The sequence below is a fragment of the Apis florea genome, unplaced genomic scaffold, assembly GCF_048593485.1.
Source record: "Apis florea isolate Af1SG1 unplaced genomic scaffold, ASM4859348v1 contig_2272_pilon, whole genome shotgun sequence".
Classification (NCBI taxonomy): Eukaryota; Metazoa; Arthropoda; class Insecta; order Hymenoptera; family Apidae; genus Apis; species Apis florea.
This window is the reverse complement of record NW_028256549.1, coordinates 1,605,863-1,631,488: the sequence shown is the minus strand read 5'-3', so window position 1 is coordinate 1,631,488 and position 25,626 is coordinate 1,605,863. Positions and strand designations below refer to the sequence as shown.

Sequence of the window (25,626 nt, the reverse complement as noted above, 5' to 3'; positions counted from 1 at the left end):
ATTTGTTACTTGATCCTCGTCAGACTGATTAACTAAGAAAAGTAATCAACTGGAGAAAGTATTTTTATTTATTTTATCAAATCTAATTTGTGAAGATTGGTATTATTAATCGGCATCGATAATCATATTGTTGGCAAAATCATGTCGTTAGAAACGATTAAGACCTCGTAAGTAATAATATCATCCTCTTTTCTTTATTTTGATTAGATCTCTTTTTATGGTGATCTCTTTTTATACCAGATGGATCAGGTTTGGAAACTGTCGGGACTTTATCTTGGTCGGTAAGAACGCGATCGCGATGGCCTCTGGTATCTACATCCGTTTTCACGAATTTGAATGCAGAGAAACACGAATTGAGCGATTCGATGGCGGCGAGAGAGGAGACGGCGCGTGTTGCCTCGCTGGACTTTCGGTAAGTCGCTTTTGTCTTGCTTTGGTATGAATAAACAAAGGAGTGAAAACGTGTCGTACGTTGCATCGGCAGGTGGCACCCATTTTCTCCGTGGTCGAGAGGAAGTGCAATCCAAGGATCTCGGTGTTCGCTTATCCCACGATGCGAAGGATAAGTCGGTGCATCGGAAGCGAGGAAGAGGTTGGCTATTTGTGCTGTGCGTTTGCTGGTACTGAGTATCTGATTGGTCAAGGAACTTATCCCGATTTCTGCTTGCTACTCTGGAATTGGAGAACGGGTGAACGATTGACAAAAATAAACGGGATGGACGTGACAAAATTTGATATTAATTGCACGAGAATCGCGTAAGTACTATCCATAGAATATATTGATTATTTTGTAAATAAAAAAAAAAGAAGTTGATCTTTTAGATTTAAAAAATACTTGTGTTCAATTGTGCTCTATTTAAATATCGCAGAATAATCAAAGTAGTTTCATTTATGTTCTATGAATAGTATTTAAGTAGAATTACTTTGATTATTCCGTGATGTTTAAATAGAATATAATTAAACGCGAATATTTTTTAAATATAACCGTAAAAGGTAAAATTCTTTTTTTCATTTACAAAACAATCAAACAATATGAAGAATAAAATTATTCGTTCAATTTTCAACAGGTGTTCGACCGACTCCTCCCAGCTGATGACACAATTCGTGACATCCACCGGTATGCTATCGGTGTATCGGGTGTTGGCCTGTTCGAAAACTGTTCGCCTCTTTCCAATCGAAACGTGTTTCGAACGTATCCCAGTCTCTTGTTCCTGGTTTGAGGATGGAAGTTTATTATGCTGTGACGAGTATGGCAACGTTTGGTCCGTCGATTTTGAAGAGGAACGTCGGATTCGAACGGTGGTCCAAGCTTCTTCTTTCGATCACGTTCCTTTAGACAAGAATCCTAACCTAGTTTGTCACGCCGATGGCGTGTTACTCGTATCTACGTCGAATCATCGCATCCAAGCGACGGTATAACACGTATCTTTAAATTAGAAATATATAACGTCTATTCACGGATATCTATTCACTTCTAACTGTTAGTTTTACAGGAAATCGCGAAAAGATCGAAACGATGAGTGGAAAACAGTTTGGAAGACTTTGTTGCCTTCGTATCCGAGGCACGCGGAAAGTGATCCATCTCACGATAGGATATTGATCCTCGGGGAAAATGGGGATCTCTATGAATTGCTTGACGTATCAAGCGATAATCCTCGACTCGAATTTTTAGTGATACAGAAGAATGTAAAGTACGTTAATATAGTTTCGTTGCAAAAATCGTATTTGGGAACTTTGGATCAAGATGGTCGATTCGCGATTCTCGATGTTAAGACTGGCAATCTTGCCTGTCCGTCTACGCTATTGGCGCATCATGGTAAAGGTGGATGAAAAATAGTTACTTGTTAATTCTTAAAACAGTTACGAGAGCATTCTAACGAGAGCAACTTTTTGTCTCACAGTTGCCGACCTGGCCTCGCATCCTGTTTTACCGATTACGATAAGCTGCAGTGTCGCAGGAAATTGTCTTCTCATCGACTCGTCGACAACAACGCGTAGTCCAAGAATCACCACGTGCGTTCACCTTCAACGGGAAGCCTTGGATCGCATTAAATTTTCCGAAAAAGGCCGTTTATTTGGCGTTGCCTCGTTTCAAATCGGTCGATTGTTTCTTTTACAAGTGTGCATCGTCTCGAACGAGTCCAAGAAGCGTGTGAGAGTGACATCTTGGTTACAACTCGGGCGAAAGGCAAGCTATCAATTGCACGAGCTTTGAATCCATCTGACTCACAGACTCTCTTCTTTAGATGATCGATTTTCTGATCCACGAAATGGACGATCGTTCCGCGAAGGTATTGTTTCTCGTTGGAAACGAAAAATCAAACGATCCTCGTGCTGGAAACGAGATTGTCGTGTACTCGTGCCAATTGTTCGATCGAAATCCCTACGTCGAGAACGCAGATCATTCGATCAAGCTTCTCTCTTCCTTCGAACGCCTTCACCATGGAAGAGAATCGAGCCTCGAGATAATCGGAATTCCGTATCTCACTAAACAATTGCATCGGATCGAATTGAAGGTAAAAAACAATCTATTCTGTAGCAGACAGCTTTTAATGTGGTTCCTAATTAAAATAAGAAATAACAATTTATTTCAAAAAACTGTATAAACTATAAGGATCATTGGCCAAAAAATTTATAGGCAAATTTTCAAGATGCGCTTCTCGTAGAAGCTCTACCCTCGCTTCACCAAACCAGAGGGATCGTCATTCATCGCTCAAAATTTCACGATTCTCCAAATCTGATTACCTGCGGCTTCGATGGATTGATCGTGCACAGAGACCGTGACCACTTAAGGCGGGTATTCAACTTGTTCGCCGCGCATCATCGAGCGGAAGGTGGCTGTCGATTCGCCACACTCGTCGACGACGCGATCGTCTCATTGGGAAGGAACGGGGATCTGGTCGCCAACAAGTCACCTTACCGGTTTCGATTTTTTTTTCTTTTTTTGTTTCCCTCGACCAATCGATGAGGACATTTAACGACCATGTTCTGTCACGATTAGGATGCTTGGACGTGATGCACGGGATCCGAGGACGACCAGCTACGAAGGGAGAAAAATCGAACGGGTGGACACGATCGAGGTGGAGGAGGATCAGGAGGCAGAGACGTGGATCGAAGAGGCGATTCGCAAACAATTGATGGCCGAGGAGAGAGAAGCTTTGACAACGCGTCTCTCTCTTCTTAAAGATTGGGACGAGTTGAAGAGTCGGGTGAATGTCTATCAACAATAACGCCTTCCAATTTTTTCTCTCTAATCACGATCTCTTGTATCGTCTTTTGATTCTTTCACGCTGATAGATAGATTATGTATGAATGTTGATATGATTTTGGAGAGTCGAGTAAATGTAAAAGAAAAATTGAAGAAATTAATCCGCCATGGAATGAAGTAAGAAGATAATGTCTTTATTAATTCAAGATCATTAATTAGAATCATCTTGATATCCTTGAAGAATGTGCAATTAATATAATTAATATAATGGTATGTATAATAATGTACTTGTTTTATCGAATGACAGGTGAAAACGTTGCTCGACGAGAACGAGAAGGCGCCACCGAGTACACGTCTTCCGATTTCCGCGTTCGACGTGAACAAGAAGGGTCGAGAACTCGCGCTAGAAGCGGCCAAGACAAAGGAGAGGCAACTGGTCAGAGACGCGGAGGAACGGATCGCGCAATTACAACGCTCGACTCGTTACTTGCGCGAACGATTCCTGGATTCATTAATTTCTCGACCGAGAAGCATTTATTCGTTCTTTTATCGATCGAAGGTCACCAATTATCCACTTATGCAATTAACGCCTCGAGAGGCGGAACTTCGGTCTCCGTGTCGATTCTCGATGGAAACGAGGGAACTGGTATCCAGGTATCTTATCTTAAATCTTAAAAATATATGTTGTATATGATCCTTGAAATTTTCCGTTTCAATATTGGATCATCGTTCTTTCTTTGTTTCTCTCTAATTTTCTTTTTTATTGCTTGTTTAAGAAAAAAATTTAGAAAAGAAAAATTAGAAAAAAAAAAAAAAGAAGTTTGACTATATCACGATTAGGTTGAAGAAAGAGGAAAATCAACAAACGACGGACACCGAGAATTGTCACGACTTCGTGGACGTTTTCGAAACTTGTATCGTTACGGATAAGTGGGAGCGAGAATTGAAGGAAAAGTTCAACGAACGGTTCGAAAAGACACGATTCACGAAGCAAAGGGAAATGAGAGCGATAACCGAACGCGTGAAAGAAACGAAACGTCTCGTTCTTGAATTGAAAAATGTGTTCAACGTGGACGCGAGTTCGAGCCTCTTCGAAGCTCCGGATTGGCATCGAGAGGAGATATTGGAAGATAGTTTCGATCGAGACGAGGATTCAAACGATTGCGCTCGACCGAATAAACTGGACGAAAATATTGATTGCGAAGAAATATCCACGGAGATCGGGTCGAAAGTTGAAGACTTTTATCAAAAGGCGCTCGATAGAATGATGGATGGTGTTCTAGAAGTTAGGTAAGAGATTTAAAGCTTGTATGTAGAAATACGTGTCCTTGATTCGTAATTTCGCATTTCACAGATTGGAACATAATGCGAAGAGGAGAATTCCAAAACCGGATTGCCTTCGAAAAGATCCTTCCGCTTATACCGAGGAAGATATTCGTTCGATCGAATCGTACGAGGAGAAGATTCGGGCTCGAGAAATTGATCGAGCAAAGTACAAATTGATGTTAGAATCTGAGATCGAAAGGCTCAGAGGTGTATTCACGTATTACATATAGTTATTTTTAAAAACGAATGATACCACGATGATCTTATTTTTCAGACGAATTCTCGAAGGGTATCAAATCTTTTGACGACGAGCTGAACGATTTGGCCGCGGAAAAGATGCGAGTCGAGCGATCGATACTCTCGCAGAAGTTGTTCGAAATGCAAGAAATTCTTCGACGCAGAAAAATCGTTGGAACGAAACAAGAAATTCGACGCGTGATCGACGCGGAACTAGTTTCCGCGATGGAAGAGGCGCGCACCCTTGCCGAGGAGCGGGATTTGTTCGAGGCGGGTGTCGCCGAGCTGAGAATCAGCTACGAAAATGCGCGAAAACGTGACAAATTGCTCGAGGATAAATTTCGATTTGAATTCAAAGAATTGAAGCCATCGATGGTGGAACATCTGTTTCGACAGTACCGGAAGAGACCGAGGGTGTTGGCTGGTGGGCCATGCGGCACGTCGCCCGCGTTCCTCGCCGAATTCGTTCTTTGCGTGATCGAGCGACGAAACTCGGACCTCTTACCTCGAGAATGCTCCAGCTATTTGCGAGCAATCGACGAATTGGAGGCAATGCCGGAAGGGCTGTCGCGTCGACTCGAGCCTGACCACTGGCGCCTGCTTTGTCGTCTCAGAAGGTTAAAAGTGGAAGCGGAGACGAAGGTAAACTAATTGAAAGATGATTAATTTAAAAAAAAAAAAAGTAACATTCTATTATGCTATTAATTTCGAAGGTGAACAGTTGCGCGATCGAGCTGGCAGAAGCGGAACAAAGCTTGGCGTTTCTGCGAAACATGTGCTCCACGAGTCGAGACAAAGTCGAACGATGCAAACAGAAACTGGAACAATTGGAAAAGTCCCTGTCTGATCTGACCAATGATCGAGAAATCGCATTGCTTTTGAAAATGAAACAACTTCGAATTAGAGCTAAGGGTTGTCCAAAATCCGACTGGCAGGATGCGGTTGTAATATCGCAGGAAGAATTGAGTCGCGTAAATCAAGCGATCTCGAAGGCTGAACGAGAAAGATCGGTCGCACAACAACGACTCGCGAATATAAAGGAACTCGTTTCGCTCGAGGAATGGCATCACGCTTGCGCGAAAATGAGAATGGAAGAGTTGCAGGAAAACGCAAAAGATCTCGATTCGGTTAAAGTATAATATCTTTAATCTTTCGAATTAAGTAGTTTTTTTTTCTATTTAAATCAAATGTAAATAAAATGTAAATAATTTCCTAGGTAAGCAGAATTGTACGCGAATGTTGCCAGCGTATGAATTGTCAGGGATTGTCGTTGAAAGATGAGGATACTCGAATTCAAAATCTTTTACGTATCCAGCAGGCGGTGAGCGATCCTTGAAACCAAATTTGTCGAAGTATAATAAATTTGTGAATAGAGGATTTTCGTTTCAGTGGCATCGGAGCGTGACAGAACGAAAAAAGGTCAGGTTGGAAAAGATTACGAAGGAGATACGGATTTGGCAACGAAGAAACGCTTGTTCCGAGATAAAGATTAACCAATCGTCGATCCAAAGAGACGAGTTTATTACCGCGTTACGAGATCCGCTGCGATTAAATGTCGCCGCTTTTAGAACACGTAAAATCCGAGCGATAAGAAAAAGGGCGCGTCTCGCGCGTCAGATTCGAGACAATTTCGAACGATTGTCTATTCTTAAAAATATCTTGGAGATCTCTAAGTTGCGAACTTATCCAACTTTAAAGTTTAAACTTTAATATATAGAGTTATAATATAGAGTTGAAAAAATGGGATGGCATAATAGCAAAATAGTTATATAATTTTATTTATAGATATGAAAGTTTCAAATATGTAACTTCGATTTATTCTTAACGAATGTATTGGAACTATCGAGGAAAAAAAAACAATCAGAATCACATCCCTTATCTTCTTTCCAACTCACTCACTGTGATACATAAATATGTATATGTATATATTATCTGGATAAACTTCAACATATACTCGGATAATATTAAATTTATTTAATCTAATTAATTTTATCCATATATATATATTATTCTTATATATATTTATATTATATATTTACCCTGTTTTAAAATCACAAGGATTTTCCCAAGCGATAATATTACGGGATTCCCCGAACACATTATTCGTCTTTTCCTCTTTGCTGAAGGAAAAAAAAACATTTCCTTCGGTATAAACAGCAAACGCGCTCACTCTCTCACGATAACGCAACGCAGGGATGATAAATGGCAGAGAGTGCACAGGTCAAGCGGCTTATCAAGCCGCTTGTTTATGCTATTTTTCGCACGGTACGAACTTTGTGTGTCTTTTCTCCTTTGAAAAAGATACTGGTCAAAGAATCGTCGTTATCTTGACGCAAAGAAAATTCACGTCTCGTTTTGCACACGCACACCGTGACACGATGGTGGCCAATCGTTTTATCCGCGATACGATCACGTATACGCTTGTCCTTGTCGTCGATTAACTCATAAACCTGATGTCGCATCGCAAAACGAATACGTGTGCACGATTCGGAAAAATGAGACGACAAATGACCAAGAAGGAGACCGCGCGGAGCCGGGCGAATCGGTGATTTGTGCGCATCGAGTGTCACTCCTGAAGAGGAGGAGGCACAGAAAAGAGACAGAGAGAAAAAAGAAAAACGAAGAAAAGGTGAAGGGGATTAGGAAGGGGGAGAAGAAAGAAAGAGAGGGAGAGAGAGGATGATAGAGCCGCGACGTGATCGTCTATCTCAATTCTGATCACTCCCCTCTCAGGTGCCAAGATGAGGAAAAAAACACTCTTGTATATATAAGGAGGAACGGAAAGTTGCCTCCTACAGTCACGGCAAGATAGTTTATCGCGAGTCTTTCATCTGTCCACTTCTTAATTTTCGTATTCGGCGACGTTGTTGATTAACGCTTCGGAGATGATGCTCCGATGCAATATTTGGACCCTCGTGGTCGTCGTACTTTTCGTCAATTCGATCCTCTTTGTCAGTGCCGCACAGGATTCCTCGGGACGAATCTGTAAGTAGAAACACGTAAATAACGAATTGAGATATTATTTTTTTTAAAGATTCTCTTCGAGAATTCTTTTTTAACCAAACTTCTTTATTAAAGTTGATGTATTTTGTCTTGTTATCGTAGTTACGATATGCGTCCCTGAAATATACTCGAAGGAATGCGATGACATGAAAAAAGATTCCGCTGTCAAAGGGATTCCAGTTTCCTGTATTTCTGGCCGCGATCGATACGAATGTATCGAAAAAGTTGGAAAGAAAGAGGCTGATGTGGTAGCCGTCGATCCGGAAGATATGTATCTGGCGGTGAAGAATAATAAATTGGCATCAAATGCTGGTTACAATGTTATCGAACAGGTATTTTTTCCCTTTCCTCTTCGTTTCTTCTTCATAATACATTTCTAAAATTTATAAAGTTATTCCTCAAGAAAAGATGAGATTTCATATATAAATATACTTGCATTTTTAATGAAAGGTGAGAACAAAGGAGGAACCGCATGCACCGTATCGTTACGAAGCAGTGGCTGTGATACACAAAGATTTGCCACTTAACAATGTGCAAGGATTGCGCGGATTAAAGTCTTGTCACACCGGTGTGGGTCGCAATGTTGGTTACAAAATACCGATCACCAAACTCACCGCTATGGGAATATTAAATAATCTCCACGATCCGGAATATTCAGCTCGCGAGAACGAGCTGCGCGCTTTGAGCTCCCTCTTCTCCAAAGGATGCTTGGTTGGCACCTGGTCTCCAGATCCAGCGATCAATCATAGATTGAGTAAGCTTCCTTTTCGTTAATATCGATGAATTAATCTTCTTCGACCTATATCATAAGCTAATATTAAGCGATCGAATCTGAATTGGATCTATTATCGATTATTTTGTGTTTAACTTTACAGAGGAAACTTATTCGAATATGTGCGCTCTCTGCGAAAAACCAGAAGTTTGCGATTATCCAGACATATATTCAGGATACGAAGGTGCTTTGCGATGTCTGGCGCATAATGGCGGAGAAATTGCTTGGACTAAGGTTATCTACGTGAAACGCTTCTTCGGCTTACCAGTTGGTGTAACGCCCGCGATTCCGACATCGGAAAACCCAGCAGATTACAGATATTTCTGTCCAGATGGCAGCAAAGTGCCTATAGACGCGAACACGAAACCATGCACTTGGGCTGCCAGACCTTGGCAAGGATACATGACTAACAATGGAGTGAACAACATAGAAGCGGTTCAAAAGGTTTCTTTTTTTTCTTCTCCTTTCTTTCTTCTTTTTCTTTTTCTGTCCGATAAATCATTATAATTTGCGTGATAAATCTTTCAGGAATTGACTGATCTTGGTAAATTGGGAGAAGAAGAGAAGGCAGATTGGTGGAAAGACATTATGTTACTGAACGAAAAAACCTTAGCCGTTCCTGCACCGCCAGTATTGCCCGAGAATCATCTGAAAAACGCAAAATACTTAGACGTGATTGAAAGGAATTCTGGAGCTACGGACAAGATCATTCGTTGGTGTACCTGGAGCGAAGGGGATCTCGAAAAGTGTAAAGCTTTTACCAGGGCAGCATACTCCAGGTAACGTATTATTCTATATTATTTTGCTTCTTGTCAATAACATCATCTTCTCATCGTTATCTCCGTATTTCATCAGGGACGTGAGGCCCAAATACGATTGTACGCTAGAAAAGAGTCAAGACGATTGCTTGAAAGCTATCAAGGAAGATAACGCGGATTTGACGGTTGTCAGCGGAGGATCGGTTCTTCGGGCGACCAAGGAATATAACGCGGTTCCCATAATCGCAGAATCGTATGGACCAGGCTCAACGAATTTCAATGAAAGGCCAGCCGTGGCAGTTGTTTCCAAGTCTAGCTCGATAAACAAATTGGGTAAGAAATGGCATTCCGTGTTTCTTTGATACAATTATTCCTCTTTCCAAAACACATTTTCACGAGTGTATCCATTTATTCTACGTTTCAGAGGATCTGAGGAACAAAAAGTCTTGTCACAGTGGATACAAGGATGACTTTGCTGGTTGGACAGCACCGATATACACATTAAAACGCAAAGGTCTGATAAAGTCGGAGAACGAGGCAGCCGATTTCTTCTCAGGATCGTGTGCACCCGGTGCATCGGTCGATTCGAAATTATGCCAACAATGTGTCGGTAAGCTTGCAAGCAACAACGATCGAATCCGACAGGCAACCAAATGCAAAGCAACCAACGAGGAAACATACAGAGGTGGAAAGGGTGCTCTCTCGTAAGTTTAATAAGCTCAATCTGATCCACGATCAAATTGCAATGTGAGTGTAATTTTTTTTTTTTTTTTTGGTATTTTTAGTTGTCTGTTGGATGGCAAAGGAGACGTCGCGTTCGTACCATTGACCGCTCTATCCGAGGAAGGCGTGCAGAGCAAAAATCTCGCTCTGATTTGTCCGGATGGTGGCCGCGCTGAAATCAACGAATGGGAACGATGCAATCTGGGACTGGAACCGCCAAGAGTAATCCTCAGTTCTAGTGCAAAGAGCCCAACAGTCTTGGAGGAATTAACTCACGGTACATTAGCCGCCAGTACTCTTTACTCAAAGCGACCCGATCTTTTGCATTTGTTTGGTTCTTGGTCCAATCGGCCGAATCTCTTGTTCAAGGTAACGTAACAAAAATTTCCTCTTCTTTTCTTGTCAATCAAAGAAAGAATCCAACTAATTTTTGATTACAGGACGAAGCGAAAGATCTCGTATCGGTGAACAAATCGTGGAACAGGTGGAACGATTGGCAGGAGACGCAAAATAATTACGGTGCTGCTTAAAATTGCGAAGGAAGCCGCTTTTCGTCGTGAAATATTTAACACGAAACACGATGACGTATTATCAAACGCTGAAATAAAATGCCATAGCAACAGACACTATCGATATTTTTATTTCAACGATCCATCTTATTATTATCTCTCATTCGCATTCATTCTCACTCACTCTTTTTTGACTTATAAGCAATAAAAATAAATAAAAATGATATTAATAAAATCGATTTACGGATCGAAATATATCTCTGTAGAAGACAGTTTGGTAACCAGCTCCAGGAAAAATTGCGATATGCGACCGTATCTACTGCGATTGTATTTTTTGTACACCATATCGAAGCCATGGACATTTTGTCCAGAATGTAACACGCGTCGTAACATCAAAACACGCGTTTCATCGATCTCCTTATCTTGAAACCTAGAAATAATCACAACATTCTATAATTAAAATTAAGTTTTAAGAAAACTCGCGTGCAGATAAAAAAAAAAACGATATTAACTTATCGTCCGGCGAACGTGGAATGATAGCAAAAAGCAAACCTCTCCAGAATAACCATCGGGGCGTGTTATCTATAAGACCAAGCACCAGCTCTATTATCGTTAGGCTAATTAATCTTGCCGGTATTCGACAAAAATGTTCATCTATCAGCGTGATGTCGATCTAAAAATTTTATTTTTCAGATTTGACTCGGTCAGAGAAATCGAAAGATAAAAAGAAATGAAAGAAAATATTTTTTTTTGTACCAGGTAACAGCCACAATGATATAAAAACACAATCATCTCATTGGATATATCGATGTAACGTATGCAACTCAACAGATGATGAGAGAATAGAGAAAATGCATCGGCAAATGTGATGTTGAAGTCGAGAATATGCAATATTTTTCTCTCATAAACCATCAGCAAATTCTCTCTTCCCGTGTAGAGATCCTGAGCAAGGCTCACTATTGTGTTAGCCTGGAAAAATTAAATCGAAAATAATTTTATTAAAATCTTTTTTAATTATTCAGGCATCATTATATCTTTTTACTTACCGCTGGAATTTTGTAATAATTTTCTTGTTTCTTGAGAGCGATCCACAGACTAGCCAGTGCCGTTAATTGGAAGAACATCGTCTGTACCGAAATTTTGTCCATAACGGCATCGAACAACTTTACCGACTGATACACGATATACGACGGGAATCGACAATGATTCTACGGATATATAGATCAAATTTTTCTTAAAGGAAAATCGATTCGTCGTGAAATCAACGTGCATTCATTCGATCAATTATTTCTTCACTTACTCCAATGCGTATCATAAACGCAACGACTAATCTCCTCTGCTCGGGATTAATATGTTTCGTTAAAAAATTAGCCGATAATCGTGGAGATCTCTCTTCCCTTTCACGTTCGATCATCGGTGTATCATCGAAATACTCCATGTAGAACATCAAATCGCAGAAAGAAGAATTCCGTTCGGGTGGGATAATCTCGTTGAATTCAAGTTTTTTCAAATTGTTTTGTCGATTTATCACCTTAATAAACAATCGGCATCTTCATCAATATTCGAGGCAAAAAGATTGAAAATAATTTGCAAGAGAAAAGCAAGATTCTACCCTAAGAGGTGTCAATGGTGCTGGCGGTGAGGGTAGCCCATCGATAGGCGTTGCCACTCTTTCAGACAATGTACTTTCTCTAGAGAAATTCTTCGTTACATTTTTCTCAGCTTTTTCTCTGTGAAAAAAAAGTTACTTAAAAAGTGTTGGAAGGTATTTATTGAAAAATAAAAAAAATAAATAAAACTCAAAATTCATACTCGTTACTTTTATCCTTTATCTTGTTTCCAGCTTGTGAAACTCCGCTTCCGAATTTTTCCGATTTCCATATGTTTCTTGTGTTTTCAATTAAACTTTTCTCTGTCAAGTCGAAGTTGAAACGTTGCGCACGCGAACCAGTCGCAGTCTCGATCGAAATCGAGCGTCGCGGAATGACTCGTTTATTTTTTTGCACCGATCGTACGGAACTCGATTTTACTCGGCAAGGTATCTTAGACAGCCGAGGAAGTTCGATCATATTTCGACATTCGAATGAGGATCGTTTTTGCATTATTTTGCTCGATTCCATCTAAAAAAAAAACAATAAATAAATAAACAAGTTATACAATAAAAAGAAAACGATGAAAAATTTGATTCGATTTTACCTGTTTCAGATCGCCTCTTGTAGAATGCGATTCTATTAAATCGACCGATGTCACGTTGGAAATAGGATGCGTTTCTGCTTGAGAATCGCATATACCTGAAATTTTATTCGCATCGTCGCAATGAACGTGAAATGGCATCTTTTTACCGGATACATTCCAAAGCGAACGATTCGTTCGGCTGCGTTCATTCGAGACTTCCTTTCTTAGCTCGTTGTTCGAACTGAGGGGCTGAGTAACGTTCAAACACCTACTATAAAATCAGTAAATGAAATATTGATAAAATTAATTACTACTAGTTAGTTTTTTTTTTTTGTAGGAAATCAAATTCACAACGGTATTCGAAATCTCGAAAAAAGATCACTTGAAATCATACTTTTTATTGTGAAAACGCATCAATTTTGAAATTACAATAAATACCTTTCTTTTGACTGCTCGGTCCCTCGGTTCGAACTTGAAGAGACACGTTGCGTTCGACACGTTGTATCACCCATGAAAATCACCTTTCTACCACCGGCCGTCGCGTTCTTCGCAGAAGGGCACTCATTCTCTTTCCCACTCGGTAATAAAATTTCTTTAGACGAGATCTTTCTTTCAACGGAAACCTTGTTCCGCGTTGTATGAGATATTTCAGTTTTGGATAAATTACTCGTCATTTCCTCGTCGTTTCGCCGCGAGTTTGATTCTACGTGATCGCTACAAGAAAGTGTGCACAACTGTCGCTTACTCGTCCGGACGCGTGCCAACTCGATCCTTTGTTTATATATTACGTGCGATCTTGGACGAATATTCAAGAACGCGACGACTCGCGCGAATGATTCAATTCGATAAATATGCGTGGCTAATTCGTTTTGGATCGTTGTTTTCGATTTCGATAAATCAATCGCTCCATCAACAATAGCAGACTGGTAATCGCATAGGCGGCGAGCAGAAAAAGGAGCAACGGTGCCGCGTCTTCCAATTCTACCGAGCTCCACCCTTTTTTTGTCTGAAAAAAACGAAGCAGAAGAAGAAATTTTTTTGCGAATTATTGAAGGGGAAATTGTCTTAGAGAAAAGTATTATTATATATCTGTTTTATTTAATATTAAAAATTCAAACCCGTCGAATCTCGTTTGACCATTCGATCTTGAGGAGTCGTTGAAGGATTCCGCTGTCCCGCAATAAAAGAATGCTGTGGATAGAGAGAGAGAGAGAGAAAAAAGAAAGGATTAAACAGAAGGCAAAATAATCGGAAATAATCAATTGTACAACTCTCACTTGGTGTCGATAATGCCACGGTAAGGACTTTGAAACGGCATCGCCATGGCTATGGTCGTTTGCATTATCACGTCCAAAGGTTCGAGAGTGCAGTCCACTTTTTCTTGCAGCAAAGAAGCCATATTGTCCAACGTCATGAACGCATAATTCTTCTCCCGGCATACGCGTTCCAAACCATCGAAATAATTCACAGGCAGATCAGTCTCCTTGGTCAATAGCTCTTCGAACATGATCCTGAGCACGTTATCGGTCGTATTCTGTTGTTCAGAAAACAATCGTAATTGTTTCAAACGAACAATCTCTGAATATAACAATCTCTCATTACCTGAAAGAAACTGTAGTCGGCCGAATTAGCAGTGACCGCGAAACGATAGGTACCATCCTCGAGTAAACCCTCCATCGTGGTGAACGGCATCACGAACGTTTTGATAGCCAAGTAACTGATCAAAGCTGCCGAGTAAGCCGCGATCACTACCACCGCCGTCAAATGGACGCTCAGATGCACCATCCTCGTTGGATCCAATAAAGACGGATCCATACCTGCATTCATTTTATTTTTTTCACAAACACCGATCGAAGCGATCTTGTCCGCTTACCTTGTCCGCAGAACACGCCAAACACGTGGAACAGGATGTCGAACAAATCGTTGGAGGAATAAGGCCTGCCATTGATCGAGGGGAGCCACTCGACTCTTCTCGAGAAGGCGTCGATTCCTGCGATCGCGAGAGTCACGATCACAATAGTCAGTGCTATCACGTTCCAAATGTTCCACGCGAACGGTGCCAGATATGCGTTCCATTTTACCGCTGTCGTGTCGGGTCTCCTGATGTATACGCGACATCTGAAGCAAAAAAAAGAAAAAGGGAGGAGGAGAGAAAAAGAAAAGGAACGAAAGAGGGACGAGACCACTCACTTGCTCGTGTAAATGGGAGTCGTGAATTTCAGTACTTCCAACCTATCGGAAGACATCATCATCTCGGTGGCCACCAGATCCGCCTCATCCTCTATCAACATCCGAATCGAACCTGTCCACGTGCCGTTCAACAATTGGACGCCCCACGTGTCAGCTTCCTTGTAGGAAAACCTGAAAACTCACCATTATGATACATCGTTTATTCCTTTCCGATCCTAACCTAACCCGTCAAACTTCGCGACTTCCTCGCGAAGTTGTCGGTGAATCGAAACCGATCCCACGGACTTCGCTCGAGGACGAGAAAGGAGAGGAAGGATACGAGGACGGTCGACGCGGGAACTATGTTGCGCGGTTTCGCTTTAAAATGTCTGGAACCCATTAGAGAAAATTCCCTGTCGTATGTAAATTCATTCGCGTACATGATGATGATTCTCTAATTAATTAAAGATAACCTCACGAATGACAATAACCACAATCCGTTGTTGTAAATGACGTTGTTAAAATTCGATGAAATTCATCCCCCGTCGTGGCATCATTCGTCATTGAAATGTTTATTCTTTCAACAGAGATCTTTGCAATTGGAAATTCTACGTCTAATAGAATTTATCTTTGGCAGATGCACGGCAATATGGCGTAACAAACAAACGGTCATAATTCCTTACCGCCATTACGAAAGATATCGTCGAAGCGGTGATGGTCGGAAGAGGGAATGGTTCGAGGAGAGGTCGGCTGCCAATCAAGAGGAGTATTTTAGAAAGGTAACGGCCAGACAATTGAAGGAAATACGCGAGCGTAGCATAAAAAGGAGAGCCGAGTGTGAGGCTGAGTGTAAAGAGAAATGTGACAAGAAGTGTAAAGAGGAGTGTAAAGACCAGGAGGATAAAATGGACATCGCGCCTACATCGAAATCTAAAAAAGCAAGCGATGCTCCTATAAAGTGCAATCCGCATGATGACTCGGCATGCAATCCTGAGAGTTCGCAATCGAGCGATGTTCCTATCGATAGGTATGCCATTAGTTTCTTTAACTATAAGTAATAAATTATTAATCGGTTGACCGATATACTGACGTGCAGTTCATTGCTTTTTGCAGTAGCTGAATAACCTCGCCGAAAAAACCTGAGATTCCAAATGGTTGGCCAGTCTCATCGCGGAAAATCCGTGAAATAGGAGGATCCTATGAATAAGGGAAAAAAAATTTGTAAATATTAATCTATGGGACGAGAAAATAAATAGGGAAATTTTTAACTTTTATCTATATGAAAGAGATAAACATGTTTATAATATTTTGAATATATTATATATATACACGAGATATATGTTAATGTTGCAAAAAAATAGGAATGAAGCTTTGATGATATAATTAGAAGTAAATATTTCTCTATACGCTCGTCACTTTGCGAAAAAGATCGCATTTTGTTGTTTTTTTTTTGACTCACGTTAATGGCAGCCACCCTTATGTTATGCCCGTGTAGATCGTGCCTGCGTTGATACAAACCAAGAAAAGGTCCTTGGAATCCATGACTCGCATTCCACATACCGAACGTCATTGACCTCAGATAATCCTCTTTTCCGATTCGATACACGTCCTGAATTATTTCAGTTCCTTGTGAATCTCTTTGAGCCACCATAAAAACACAATCGAAAGGTATGTAAACGTCTGACAAAAACTCTTCGAATCTAGTCTCATCCCTCAGGAACAGCAACCATGTCGGATAAGCCATCGTGATCCACTTGGACACCTATTATCATATTTCATTTCAGTTTTATTGGATTTTTTTAATTTAATTTTCAATTATCACTCACCGAGACGAATTGCTCCTTGATCTTTTCGAAATCGTTCAACAACACGAACAACGGCCTCTTGATGTGATGATAAGTTTTCTCTACCTAAAATGATAATTCATTTCGTTCAAATCTATTAATATTAAATTTAATGTTAATTAAATAAATATCAATGTTAAATTCATTGGAAATAATTTCCAACGAATCCTACCCGATTCTTGAACATATGAAAATCCATGATCACAGTTCGAATGTGAAAATATTTGCTAAATTGCGTTTGAAGCGTCAAAAGTTCGTCCATTTCTTGCAAACCTGAAAAATAATCGAATCAACTTTTCAATTTTCGCCGATATGCGTTACCTTCAATCATCACCGATGCATTCACCTTGCTCTTCTCTTAATTTTGAAGAGCCATGAAAAAGTATGATGCAAGTATTGTTGAAGTAATCGTGAACTCCTTTGATCAAATTTTCGTACACGTAGTACGGTCTTATTAAAATAGATTCAGCTTCCACTGGTAAAATATCGAGATACACGCAGCTTGAACACAATATTAATAATAATGTTGTACGAAATTGAAAACTCGTCATGATGTATCTTGCCGTATTATTCGCGAGATCAATTCGTATCACTCGTTCGCGGTCGTCACGCGACTGATTTTAGTCTCCACTAATTTCCAAGAATCAAACAAAACTCAAACGTAACTCTTTATTCAAGTCAATTGATCGTTTACCATAAAAGGGCTGAACAGTGAAAATCTGCAATCGAATAGGATGCGAGTAACTAGGAGATCGAACAATCGATCAATCGAATCACAATCGAATGGTTTCTACTTCTCCTCTAAAGCGATAGTTGCCTAATGCGCAACATCGATTAAAACGCAGCAATGTTGCTTTATGGAAATCGATCACGAGAACGAAAAATTGCGCTCGTTTCTAACGATGATCTCTTGCGGCTTTTTCAAATTTTATTATTTCCTTGAATCTTCTCACGATCGACTTTTACATGTCGATTCGAATTCGATTCTCTTTACACGCGATATTTGCATTAGCATTAGCAAACACGAACGATCCCTTTGTGATCCTCGTATTTCTTGTTCTTATGCGAATAATTCATTTCCTTCGATTAATTGTTAGTTGTTGGCTTCGTGTCAATATAACGTTATGATCGAAACGATGGAAATTTGATGAATCTTTCTTTGGAATTACACGATGTAAATGTAAATTTTTCGTGATTAATCCATTATTAATATATATATTTATCCTTCTGACGTAAATCTAGATGAAGGATTTCGGTGATAAACGACGATTAAACGCGATAAGAGCAAGTAAATTAACCTATAAAATATATTTCGACCAATGCAATTTTCCGTTCGTTTGTGTATCGTGTGACACGCAAAACATGCAAATTATATATAGTAAATTATCATCGATAACGAAATAATAGGTTTGCCGTGCCAAGGATCCGATAAAAGGTAAAAGCAGAAATTTACTATCTGCCAATTTTCGAATCGAAAGTCGAGTCGAAGTTTGTGGGATCTACAATTCGGATTGAATGATTTACAATCATGAATACCTCGATTATTTTTTTACTATTGACACTTTTCTATGTGTGCTGCGAAGATCAAGGTACGAATCAAAGATATAACGATCGATCGATCTACCATATTATAATTTAATCGCTAACATGATCGTGTTACAGTGAAATACAATTTGAACAACTATCACAATGTCCAGACTAATTCGAGCGACATCATTGATGAATTCACGTTGAATTTTGTTAATCAATCGACGTACATGATAAACAAGATCTTTTGCTTTATCGATTCGATTCTCTCCGACAAAACAATAAGTCACTTGTTCAAATTCAAAATGACAAACAATAATCTTACGCAATCATATTTCAAAATCGATTACCCAAAACGAAAATATCGAAGAACGATATTTGGCATAGAAGAATCGAACTTGATTCATTATCCGATGAATTACTTGCTGTCATCGATTGCAAATGTCGCTATCAAGCCAATATCCTGGACCACGAATCAAATATTAAATTTAATATACAAGTTTATAATAAATATAGCACTTCCTTGGCTCCTTCGGTTTCTCAATGAAATCAAAAAATTAAACATTCTGCCCTCACGTTTGAACGATTTAATCGAATTGTTCAACAACGTTTATTATCTTATGAAACTTTTTGGTTACATCAAGACGTGATTCTCCTGATTTCTAAATCCCATTGCCATTGTATATTCTGAAATTTTTTTTAACTTTTTTGTGATATTTTTCAATGGAAAAAGCAGGAAATATAATTTTGCCAACATAATAAATAGATTAAAATTGATAAATCAATAAGTATAAACTTGTTCAAGCAATTCTATTTATATATTTTTAGTTAAAATATCTATATTGAAACATAGATATATTGAAATATAAATATCTATATATCTTCCATTTATATTATATAGCTCAATAACGATATTCATTTTATAACCTTTTTACGAACGAATCTTACAAGTTTTCTGCCCGCACATTCACTTTTCTTCATTTCCTATCTTTATGTTTCCTGTTTTACATTCGACTTACGAAAATATTTGTAGAAAGCAACGAGAGAAATCATCTCTATCGTTCAAGAAAATGCGGGTATTATGTATGTAAGTATCTAATCCATCATTGTTATTAAAAGTGTTTGCAAAAACGATGCGGGAATGAATAATTGTTTCTTTCCCCATTTTTCTTTCTTATCTAAAAAAAAAGATTTTTTAAAAAATTTAATTAAATTTGATTAATATTCGAATGATAATGCATATTATTCCATCTATATCATTTCTGTTTATTAACATAAATGATTGAAAAAATAATAGATAATAACAATAATAACGTAATAAATGACGAATAATATCATAAAAATAATTGTTATAGTATCGAAGCAGTAAATTAACCAGTTACTATTAAATACAATATTTTTCTTTTATAATTTAATATTAAAGTTTCAAATTAAAGACACTATTAAATCTTTGATTGAAAACTTTCAATCTATTACAATAGAATTAATAGAAATTTACTAAATTTACCGATTCAGAATCGGTTCGTTGATCGCTGGAAAAACATAGCGTCCTCGTTAGAAACAATTTATCGAAGAACAGCGGAGAGACACGAACATGTGTAAAATTGTAGGTTACGTAAACCGAAGGACGCTTCCAAACGAGCACCGTGTTATCGTGCGCCGTTCGTACACGGAATCCGGGAAATCGAATCGGCGAATGGCCGGCTCGAACGGCCGGAAATATTTGACCAATCGCGATAAGCATCGATGCACCGAGACGAGTCGTTTTGCGCGTGACGACCAAGCCTTTTTGTCGGTTACGATCATAAACGTCCGTGAACAGGCGCGTTCAACCGAAGCCTGGTTCCGCCATTAATCTATGATAACCTCAGATTACCCAAATTCCACGATATTCAAATATCTTAAAACCACTTCACCAATATGAACTTATCACTTGCCTTCAAATATTCTTTCAAACTTTAAATGAAGTTGAGCTTCTTTCAATTTTTTCTGACTTAAAATAATAAGTCTTGAAATGGATGGTCTTGATGGATGTGTAAATTTCTAGCAAATTCGCAAATGCGTATTAACCTAAAATAAAAATGAATTAGGAATGATGCAATGAAAAAAGTGTCTAGATTTTTGAAAAATGAAAAATATAATGGAATTTTATGGAGTGACGAAAGAAATATATGTCATAATGTGACAAATGTGACGGATGGAACGAACGAAATTAACTTTTGACTAATTTGAAAGAGACTTTACCGCGTTACACCATATCGCGATTATTCGTTCATGGACCGCCGTGCGCGCGCGGGCGGACGTATTCGTTTCTATTCGCTTTTCGCAACAATGCAGGTGAGCGCGTATGCATCTCCGTCCGCGTGTGTCAGTTGGTCGTGAAATTGCAATTTGATCGCATGTTTTTCGAACGAATTAATTCGATCAAAGTACTCGATTTTCTGAACTCCTACTTACCGCAATGGACCGTTTACTGTACTGATCGCTACCCTGTCGAGTCTCTTGACAACAACGTTTCGCGCTTCTTTTATCGTTTTACGTTTACACATTTACATTTATTGCACGTTATTCCACGAGGAATCGTAAATTCCGTTAGATCTTTTAGCGTTTTCGATCAATTACGCAAGCGATCCGACGGTAGATCGTCGTGTGCAGGTCGAGGCAACGTTTGTGAAAATCCTTGGCACACAATATCGAAGCTCGAGAACCGTTTGCACACGCGATGCGAGCGGTAGACGAGCGACGAACATGACGACGATCGCTCGTCTTCTTCTAGGAATCGTGTTTTCCTGGTTTCTCGCAAGAACAGGTGACGATAATTGGATTATTAGATATATTTCTATTAGATATATCTACATATTTAATTCAACACGCACGATCTCTATTATCGACGGTTCATTTACCATTGATTCCAACAGACTGTTGCTCGGCCGTTACATGGGAAAAAATTGGTGGCGTTAGACCAGAAACGATTGACTCGCAAACAATTCTCTTTAGTACGATCAATTCGAACGGAATAACGAGATACTGCTTCGAGAGGTAATGCCAAGAAAAAGACGGAAAAACTAAATGAAAGAACGAAATCTTTGGTTATATATGCATTTCAGGTGCGAGCGTGTAAATTGTACCGCATTCGTAGTAGACTTTGGAAAACGTATCTGTTACGCCATAGAAGCAAAGGAGGACGAGTTGATACCCGATCCGAATTCAACGTTTTATCATCGAGTTTGCGTGAGAGGTAGGAGGGTTCGATCACCTTCAAACGATTATTCATCAATTGTAATTTTTTGTTTCCAATTAGTTCCGATAAGCTGCACACGACATAGACTTTGGCAAGTGGAGAGGAGCCCGGGAGCGGTGTTGATAGATTCCAGCGCCTTGCATCTGCCCAATCCAATTACGAGAAACCAGTGTTACGAAAAATGTATAGAGACAGGTAAGATTCATTGAGTTTGAATTATCTGCGATGAGTGTCAAACATCGCCTCGATTTTTTTTAGGAGGAAGTTGCGAATCCGCGCAATTCCGAACATCGAAACCTCTCTCATCCGACGAAACTGCGCTTGGCCGATGTTCTCTCTCGTTGTACGAACGTGGAACCAGACCTCGAGCGTACAGAGCCTCGATGTACAGAGATGAATATCTTCGAGATCAATGTCGAAACCTGTGTGAGTACAAATTTCAAAAAAAATGTTTTCGTAAATCGAACCGAATAACATCTCCATTTGTTTTATTACAGCTAATCGCGAATACTGTTCGTATGCAGAATTTCAAAATGTTTCTTTGCCATATTCGGACTTCGCTTTATCAAATCTTGACGAGGAGCAAGTAAGTTAAAGAAATTCTTCGGTACTTTACATTTTGTTTCATTGGATGGATCGATTCGGTGCAGTGCGAGAGAAGATGCGACGCAAGTATGGATGGTTTCATTTGTCGGGGATATACGTTCGACAATTCGTCCGGTAAACCAATTTGCCTGTTACATTCGGAAGATACTACTAGTCTAGGGGTTAGCTCGCTGATCGATGCTACAAAAACGATATACAGAGAACGGGAATTGTGTTTGGATTGTAAGTTAATCGAAATGAAAGGAATCACGTACATAAATTGTCACGATATTTATAGAACATTTTCAGAGAATTAATTCTAGCTATTTTAAAAATTGATTTTCCAAGGATGACCCACAAATACTGTAACACCTTGTCTACATTATATAGCTTTTATGTTTCATTATTCTTCTTATCAGTAAGGGTACAATGTAATGATTCAACGATGACGATCATGTTGAGAACGAACGATCCCTTTTTCGGCCGAATCTATTCGAATGGATATGCAGATAGTTGCGGCGTTCAAGGTACGGGCGGTAATCAAACGATGTTGATGCTATCCATCCCAACCGCGAACAAAGTCCATGAAGGCGAACTACATTGTGGCCTGAACCCCGCTTTTTCTGTCGACGATCGAAATCGGCAAGTCGATAACAATTTTCTCTAAACTTTCTTAAGCGTTCTCCATTTTATAGAAATAAATAAATTGATCGTAGAACACGACCATTGGTCTGGGCGACGATAGTTGTACAATTTAATCCAATCGTTCAACGACTCGGCGATCAAGCGATTAGGATAGGATGCTCATTGAGCGATCGAGAGCCACCAGAAGCGAAAAACATTACCGTTCATTCGAGTTTCAGTTTTCTCGATCCAAAGTGAGAACTTACTTTTCGCTTTTGTGATCTTATCATTTGTACAGAATTATTCACGATACATACATTCTTTATGTTTTTTAGCGCAGGAGTACCGCCAATCTCTTCGACAATAGTCAATGTATCCTCGCAAGTACCAATAGTCACCATGAGAATTTTAGACGAGAATTTGAGAGACGCGATGGTCACGCATTTAGGACAAAAGCTCATATTGAAAATTCAGTTGAGTCCACCGAACGGTAAGCAAATTATATTATATTGTATACATAAACGCTTGATTCCTGACATAAAAATAAGTTGAAAATATAAAATTTTTTATTTTTTCATTCTTAAAAAAAATCGAATTTGAATAGTAAATAAAATAAATATATATCTATACCTACGTACAATTTTTTATATTTTATGATTATAGGTCCTTATGATATCACTGCCGGTCACCTTGTAGCGAGTAGCGCTTCGGGTGATGCTTCTTATTTGTTATTAAACGAAGTTGGATGTCCTACAGATTCAACCACTTTTCCAGCGCTCACGAAAGATCCACTCGATGGTCGTTCTTTGATTGCAACCTTTACCGCTTTCAAATTTCCCAACAGTCAGATAGTCCGATTTAATGTAATCGTTCGATTTTGTTTGCAAAAATGTGCACCGGTAAGTTAGTTTTACGTCCGCGCTTTTTAATTTTACAATATTCGCGATGATTGAATCAACGTGTATTGCAGACAGTCTGCAACGGCGATAAACTTTCCTATGGAAGAAGAAAACGATCTATCGAATCTGAGAATACACATTCGATTTATAATGATGAAGCGACACGAAATTTTCAAAATGAAACACCAGAAGAGTTACCGCTTTATCTCTCTATAATTGTACAAAATCCCGTTGCATCTTCAGCTGATCGTTTGTCTTCAAGAGAGAACGTATCTCCCGATACCGTGTTGATAACCGGAGAAAGTAAGTTTAATAAATTTCTTTATCTTTATTTCCAGATAATTCTCTTTAGATTTCTTTTCTTCTTTTTAGATTCTATGGACGGATTGCTTTGCATCGATGCTAGTCTTGCCTTGAGCTTATTAATTATCTTACTGATTATTCAAATCGCACTTATCGTTGGCTGTCTAGTAACTATTGCACAATACAGACGTACAGCCATACGAGCAGAAGAGGACAGAGCCAATATTTTGGCTAGACATCTCTATGGTATTCACGGAAAAAATCTTGAAATTGCACGAAGAGTCACATGGGCTGATCACAATGCTTCCTCCGCGTCTCATGATTAACTTGACATATAACCTTTCATCACCTTTCGTACCATCGTACATCCATACATACACATATACACTTCCGATTCGTTTCTTAAGTTGATACAATTCTATAGATAGGAGAGGATATATGAATAGAAAAGCAGTATTTTCAATTAAAATTTGTATTAAAAATGAAACAAGACGACGACGAAAAAACAATTATGTAACTATGCTTTAAAACAGTCTTCTTAAACAGAATGCATTCATAATTTGCATATTAATATTCCTGACCAGCGAAACATTCAAACTGTTATCTTCCTCTTATTTTCGTAGTCGTGCAACGTCCATAATGTCTTAATGAAACATCTGTAACAAACAATATTTGTGTTTTTTTGATAGATTAATGAAAATTTAATCTTTCTAACCTTTTCCGCACATAGATGCACAGCTTAGTTGCCCAGGATTATTATACTCGACTTGGTCTGTTCCACATACAGGATTATATTCGGGGGTCGTCTAAAAATTTTATCATTTCTTCTCATTCACTAAGAATTATATTGTTTAATTTTTTGATATAATTAAGAAGAAATACTTGATACGAAAGAGAATATTTTAAAGATATGACGAGTTAATATATACATCATTAAATTTATGATAATGATAATGAATATATAACTATGTATAATTATGACCTTATATCAACGATATATATGATCAAAGGAAAAAAAGAAAAAATATTTTATCTCACCCGACACGTTGCAACACACTGATCGAATTGAGGATCAACTGTTGATGCTGTAGAAGTAGTTGTTACAGTTGTGGTAGTTTGCCGTAATGGTCTATTTGCTGGTCCATCAAAAATAAATCCATCTACTTCGAACGTGGTAGGTAACGTTTGAATTTCAACGTTACCGGTCAAATCGTTCTTAACATGATTAAATGATAATTAATCGAATAAAATGATTCGAAATAAACAATTAAATTTTTCTTACCTGTGGAAATGCGATTACACTCTTCGAAGTAATAGCTACATAATATGCATTTTCATAAATTGATTTTTTATATCATGCTACTACGGAACATAATTTACTTGATGCATACTTACTTAAAATTAGAAAAAATAACCACATTTTGATTAATCAATCACCTTCGTTTTATATTTTTTATAATCACTTTTATTTTCTCTTATTTCTCTCTTTTGTTCTTTTTCAAACTTTATTTTTATTTAAGTTTCCTTAATATAATAAGATCAAGGACTTACTGAACAGAAAGAATCGTTCGCGTACTTTTATAGCTGAGCTATAGATAAGTTGAGGAAAGTTGGCGAGCAGCAAGTAGTAATAGCAACTAATCAGTGTTGCGAGATGATCTCGACGACTATAAAAATTCCTATGCGAATACATTGGATTTTCCTGTTAAGTCATTCTACTGCA

General features: G+C 38.7%; 7 protein-coding genes across 17 annotated transcripts; 5 read left to right on the top strand and 2 right to left on the bottom strand.

The window, feature by feature from the left end:
• Positions 1-27: 27 nt before the first annotated feature.
• On the top strand, positions 28-6,642 carry LOC100869378 (cilia- and flagella-associated protein 43). 4 transcript variants are annotated; one of them, XM_086902559.1, is made up of 16 exons: positions 28-167; positions 241-412; positions 485-756; positions 1,068-1,413; positions 1,486-1,816; positions 1,902-2,188; positions 2,247-2,516; positions 2,639-2,922; positions 3,002-3,209; positions 3,516-3,862; positions 4,049-4,498; positions 4,563-4,741; positions 4,809-5,413; positions 5,485-5,904; positions 5,988-6,092; positions 6,161-6,642. In XM_086902559.1, the coding sequence occupies exons 1-16, from the start codon at positions 142-144 to the stop codon at positions 6,479-6,481; spliced, it is 4,623 nt and encodes a 1,540-aa protein (XP_086758685.1). In that variant the 5' UTR covers positions 28-141; the 3' UTR covers positions 6,482-6,642. The 4 variants fall into 4 exon arrangements, with proteins under 4 accessions (XP_086758685.1, XP_086758684.1, XP_086758686.1 ...); XM_086902558.1 differs by having other exon boundaries at positions 1,486-1,822; XM_086902560.1 differs by having other exon boundaries at positions 1,486-1,822; positions 6,145-6,642.
• On the top strand, positions 6,556-10,651 carry Tsf1 (transferrin 1). Its single transcript, XM_012484195.3, has 9 exons — positions 6,556-7,756; positions 7,877-8,106; positions 8,225-8,528; positions 8,650-8,990; positions 9,075-9,325; positions 9,402-9,637; positions 9,729-10,008; positions 10,090-10,396; positions 10,468-10,651. The coding sequence occupies exons 1-9, from the start codon at positions 7,657-7,659 to the stop codon at positions 10,555-10,557; spliced, it is 2,139 nt and encodes a 712-aa protein (XP_012339649.3). The 5' UTR covers positions 6,556-7,656; the 3' UTR covers positions 10,558-10,651.
• On the bottom strand, positions 10,646-20,848 carry LOC100869621 (glutamate receptor U1-like). 5 transcript variants are annotated; one of them, XM_086902567.1, is made up of 19 exons: positions 20,709-20,848; positions 16,897-16,997; positions 16,707-16,790; positions 16,340-16,642; positions 15,971-16,077; positions 14,902-15,072; positions 14,585-14,829; positions 14,314-14,528; positions 13,989-14,245; positions 13,830-13,902; positions 13,150-13,717; positions 12,733-12,979; positions 12,349-12,656; positions 12,149-12,266; positions 11,837-12,067; positions 11,583-11,744; positions 11,293-11,505; positions 11,049-11,209; positions 10,646-10,966 (listed from the first exon to the last, which is right to left on the bottom strand). In XM_086902567.1, exons 2-11 carry the CDS (start codon positions 16,984-16,986, stop codon positions 13,571-13,573), a joined length of 1,692 nt encoding a protein of 563 aa, XP_086758693.1. In that variant the 5' UTR covers positions 16,987-16,997; positions 20,709-20,848; the 3' UTR covers positions 10,646-10,966; positions 11,049-11,209; positions 11,293-11,505; positions 11,583-11,744; positions 11,837-12,067; positions 12,149-12,266; positions 12,349-12,656; positions 12,733-12,979; positions 13,150-13,570. The 5 variants fall into 5 exon arrangements, with proteins under 5 accessions (XP_086758693.1, XP_086758695.1, XP_086758694.1 ...); XM_086902569.1 differs by lacking the exon at positions 20,709-20,848 and adding an exon at positions 20,189-20,289; XM_086902568.1 differs by lacking the exon at positions 20,709-20,848 and adding an exon at positions 19,759-19,884.
• LOC116414050 (uncharacterized) lies at positions 15,072-16,551 on the top strand. 2 transcript variants are annotated; one of them, XM_031915387.2, is made up of 3 exons: positions 15,072-15,298; positions 15,518-15,907; positions 15,994-16,213. In XM_031915387.2, the coding sequence occupies exons 1-3, from the start codon at positions 15,243-15,245 to the stop codon at positions 15,998-16,000; spliced, it is 453 nt and encodes a 150-aa protein (XP_031771247.1). In that variant the 5' UTR covers positions 15,072-15,242; the 3' UTR covers positions 16,001-16,213. The 2 variants fall into 2 exon arrangements, 1 of the variants encoding a protein (XP_031771247.1); XR_015290579.1 differs by adding an exon at positions 16,376-16,551 and having other exon boundaries at positions 15,245-15,907; positions 15,994-16,101.
• Positions 18,107-19,385, top strand: LOC105734948 (uncharacterized). The gene is made up of 2 exons (XM_012484219.3): positions 18,107-18,313; positions 18,387-19,385. Exons 1-2 carry the CDS (start codon positions 18,253-18,255, stop codon positions 18,899-18,901), a joined length of 576 nt encoding a protein of 191 aa, XP_012339673.2. The 5' UTR covers positions 18,107-18,252; the 3' UTR covers positions 18,902-19,385.
• On the top strand, positions 20,839-24,572 carry LOC100869739 (uncharacterized). 3 transcript variants are annotated; one of them, XM_012484194.3, is made up of 13 exons: positions 20,861-21,060; positions 21,170-21,290; positions 21,359-21,489; positions 21,553-21,687; positions 21,751-21,918; positions 21,990-22,078; positions 22,143-22,320; positions 22,497-22,719; positions 22,794-22,955; positions 23,037-23,191; positions 23,365-23,600; positions 23,672-23,903; positions 23,953-24,572. In XM_012484194.3, the coding sequence occupies exons 1-13, from the start codon at positions 21,000-21,002 to the stop codon at positions 23,970-23,972; spliced, it is 1,911 nt and encodes a 636-aa protein (XP_012339648.1). In that variant the 5' UTR covers positions 20,861-20,999; the 3' UTR covers positions 23,973-24,572. The 3 variants fall into 3 exon arrangements, with proteins under 3 accessions (XP_086758690.1, XP_012339648.1, XP_003692143.1); XM_003692095.4 differs by having other exon boundaries at positions 20,863-21,060; positions 23,973-24,572; XM_086902564.1 differs by having other exon boundaries at positions 20,839-21,060; positions 23,672-24,572.
• LOC100869859 (uncharacterized) lies at positions 24,358-25,623 on the bottom strand. The gene is made up of 5 exons (XM_012484168.3): positions 25,299-25,623; positions 25,186-25,220; positions 24,942-25,118; positions 24,619-24,709; positions 24,358-24,559 (listed from the first exon to the last, which is right to left on the bottom strand). The coding sequence occupies exons 1-5, from the start codon at positions 25,321-25,323 to the stop codon at positions 24,504-24,506; spliced, it is 384 nt and encodes a 127-aa protein (XP_012339622.2). The 5' UTR covers positions 25,324-25,623; the 3' UTR covers positions 24,358-24,503.
• Between the last annotated feature and the right edge of the window lie 3 nt (positions 25,624-25,626).

Coding starts and splice junctions, on each gene's coding strand:
- LOC100869378 (XM_086902558.1), top strand. CDS start 142: ATGTCGTTAGAAACGATTAAGACCTC. Junction 413..484: donor GTTGCCTCGCTGGACTTTCG/GTAAGTCGCTTT, acceptor TTGCATCGGCAG/GTGGCACCCATTTTCTCCGT. Junction 4,742..4,808: donor TGAGATCGAAAGGCTCAGAG/GTGTATTCACGT, acceptor CTTATTTTTCAG/ACGAATTCTCGAAGGGTATC.
- Tsf1 (XM_012484195.3), top strand. CDS start 7,657: ATGATGCTCCGATGCAATATTTGGACCCTCGTGGTCGTCGTACTTTTC. Junction 8,529..8,649: donor AGCGATCAATCATAGATTGA/GTAAGCTTCCTT, acceptor TTAACTTTACAG/AGGAAACTTATTCGAATATG. Junction 8,991..9,074: donor ACATAGAAGCGGTTCAAAAG/GTTTCTTTTTTT, acceptor TAAATCTTTCAG/GAATTGACTGATCTTGGTAA.
- LOC116414050 (XM_031915387.2), top strand. CDS start 15,243: ATGTTGCGCGGTTTCGCTTTAAAATGTCTGGAACCCATTAGAGAAAAT. Junction 15,299..15,517: donor ATTAGAGAAAATTCCCTGTC/GTATGTAAATTC, acceptor TATCTTTGGCAG/ATGCACGGCAATATGGCGTA.
- LOC100869621 (XM_031915376.2), bottom strand. CDS start 17,275: ATGACGAGTTTTCAATTTCGTACAACATTATTATTAATATTGTGTTCA. Junction 16,998..17,070: donor AAAATTAAGAGAAGAGCAAG/GTGAATGCATCG, acceptor ATTATTTTTCAG/GTTTGCAAGAAATGGACGAA. Junction 16,643..16,706: donor TCAAGGAGCAATTCGTCTCG/GTGAGTGATAAT, acceptor ATATGATAATAG/GTGTCCAAGTGGATCACGAT.
- LOC105734948 (XM_012484219.3), top strand. CDS start 18,253: ATGAATACCTCGATTATTTTTTTACTATTGACACTTTTCTATGTGTGC. Junction 18,314..18,386: donor TGTGTGCTGCGAAGATCAAG/GTACGAATCAAA, acceptor ATCGTGTTACAG/TGAAATACAATTTGAACAAC.
- LOC100869739 (XM_086902564.1), top strand. CDS start 21,000: ATGACGACGATCGCTCGTCTTCTTCTAGGAATCGTGTTTTCCTGGTTT. Junction 21,061..21,169: donor CTGGTTTCTCGCAAGAACAG/GTGACGATAATT, acceptor TGATTCCAACAG/ACTGTTGCTCGGCCGTTACA. Junction 23,192..23,364: donor TCAGTTGAGTCCACCGAACG/GTAAGCAAATTA, acceptor TTATGATTATAG/GTCCTTATGATATCACTGCC.
- LOC100869859 (XM_012484168.3), bottom strand. CDS start 25,323: ATGTGGTTATTTTTTCTAATTTTAA. Junction 25,119..25,185: donor GTGTAATCGCATTTCCACAG/GTAAGAAAAATT, acceptor AATCATGTTAAG/AACGATTTGACCGGTAACGT. Junction 24,560..24,618: donor TGCATCTATGTGCGGAAAAG/GTTAGAAAGATT, acceptor TGTTTGTTACAG/ATGTTTCATTAAGACATTAT.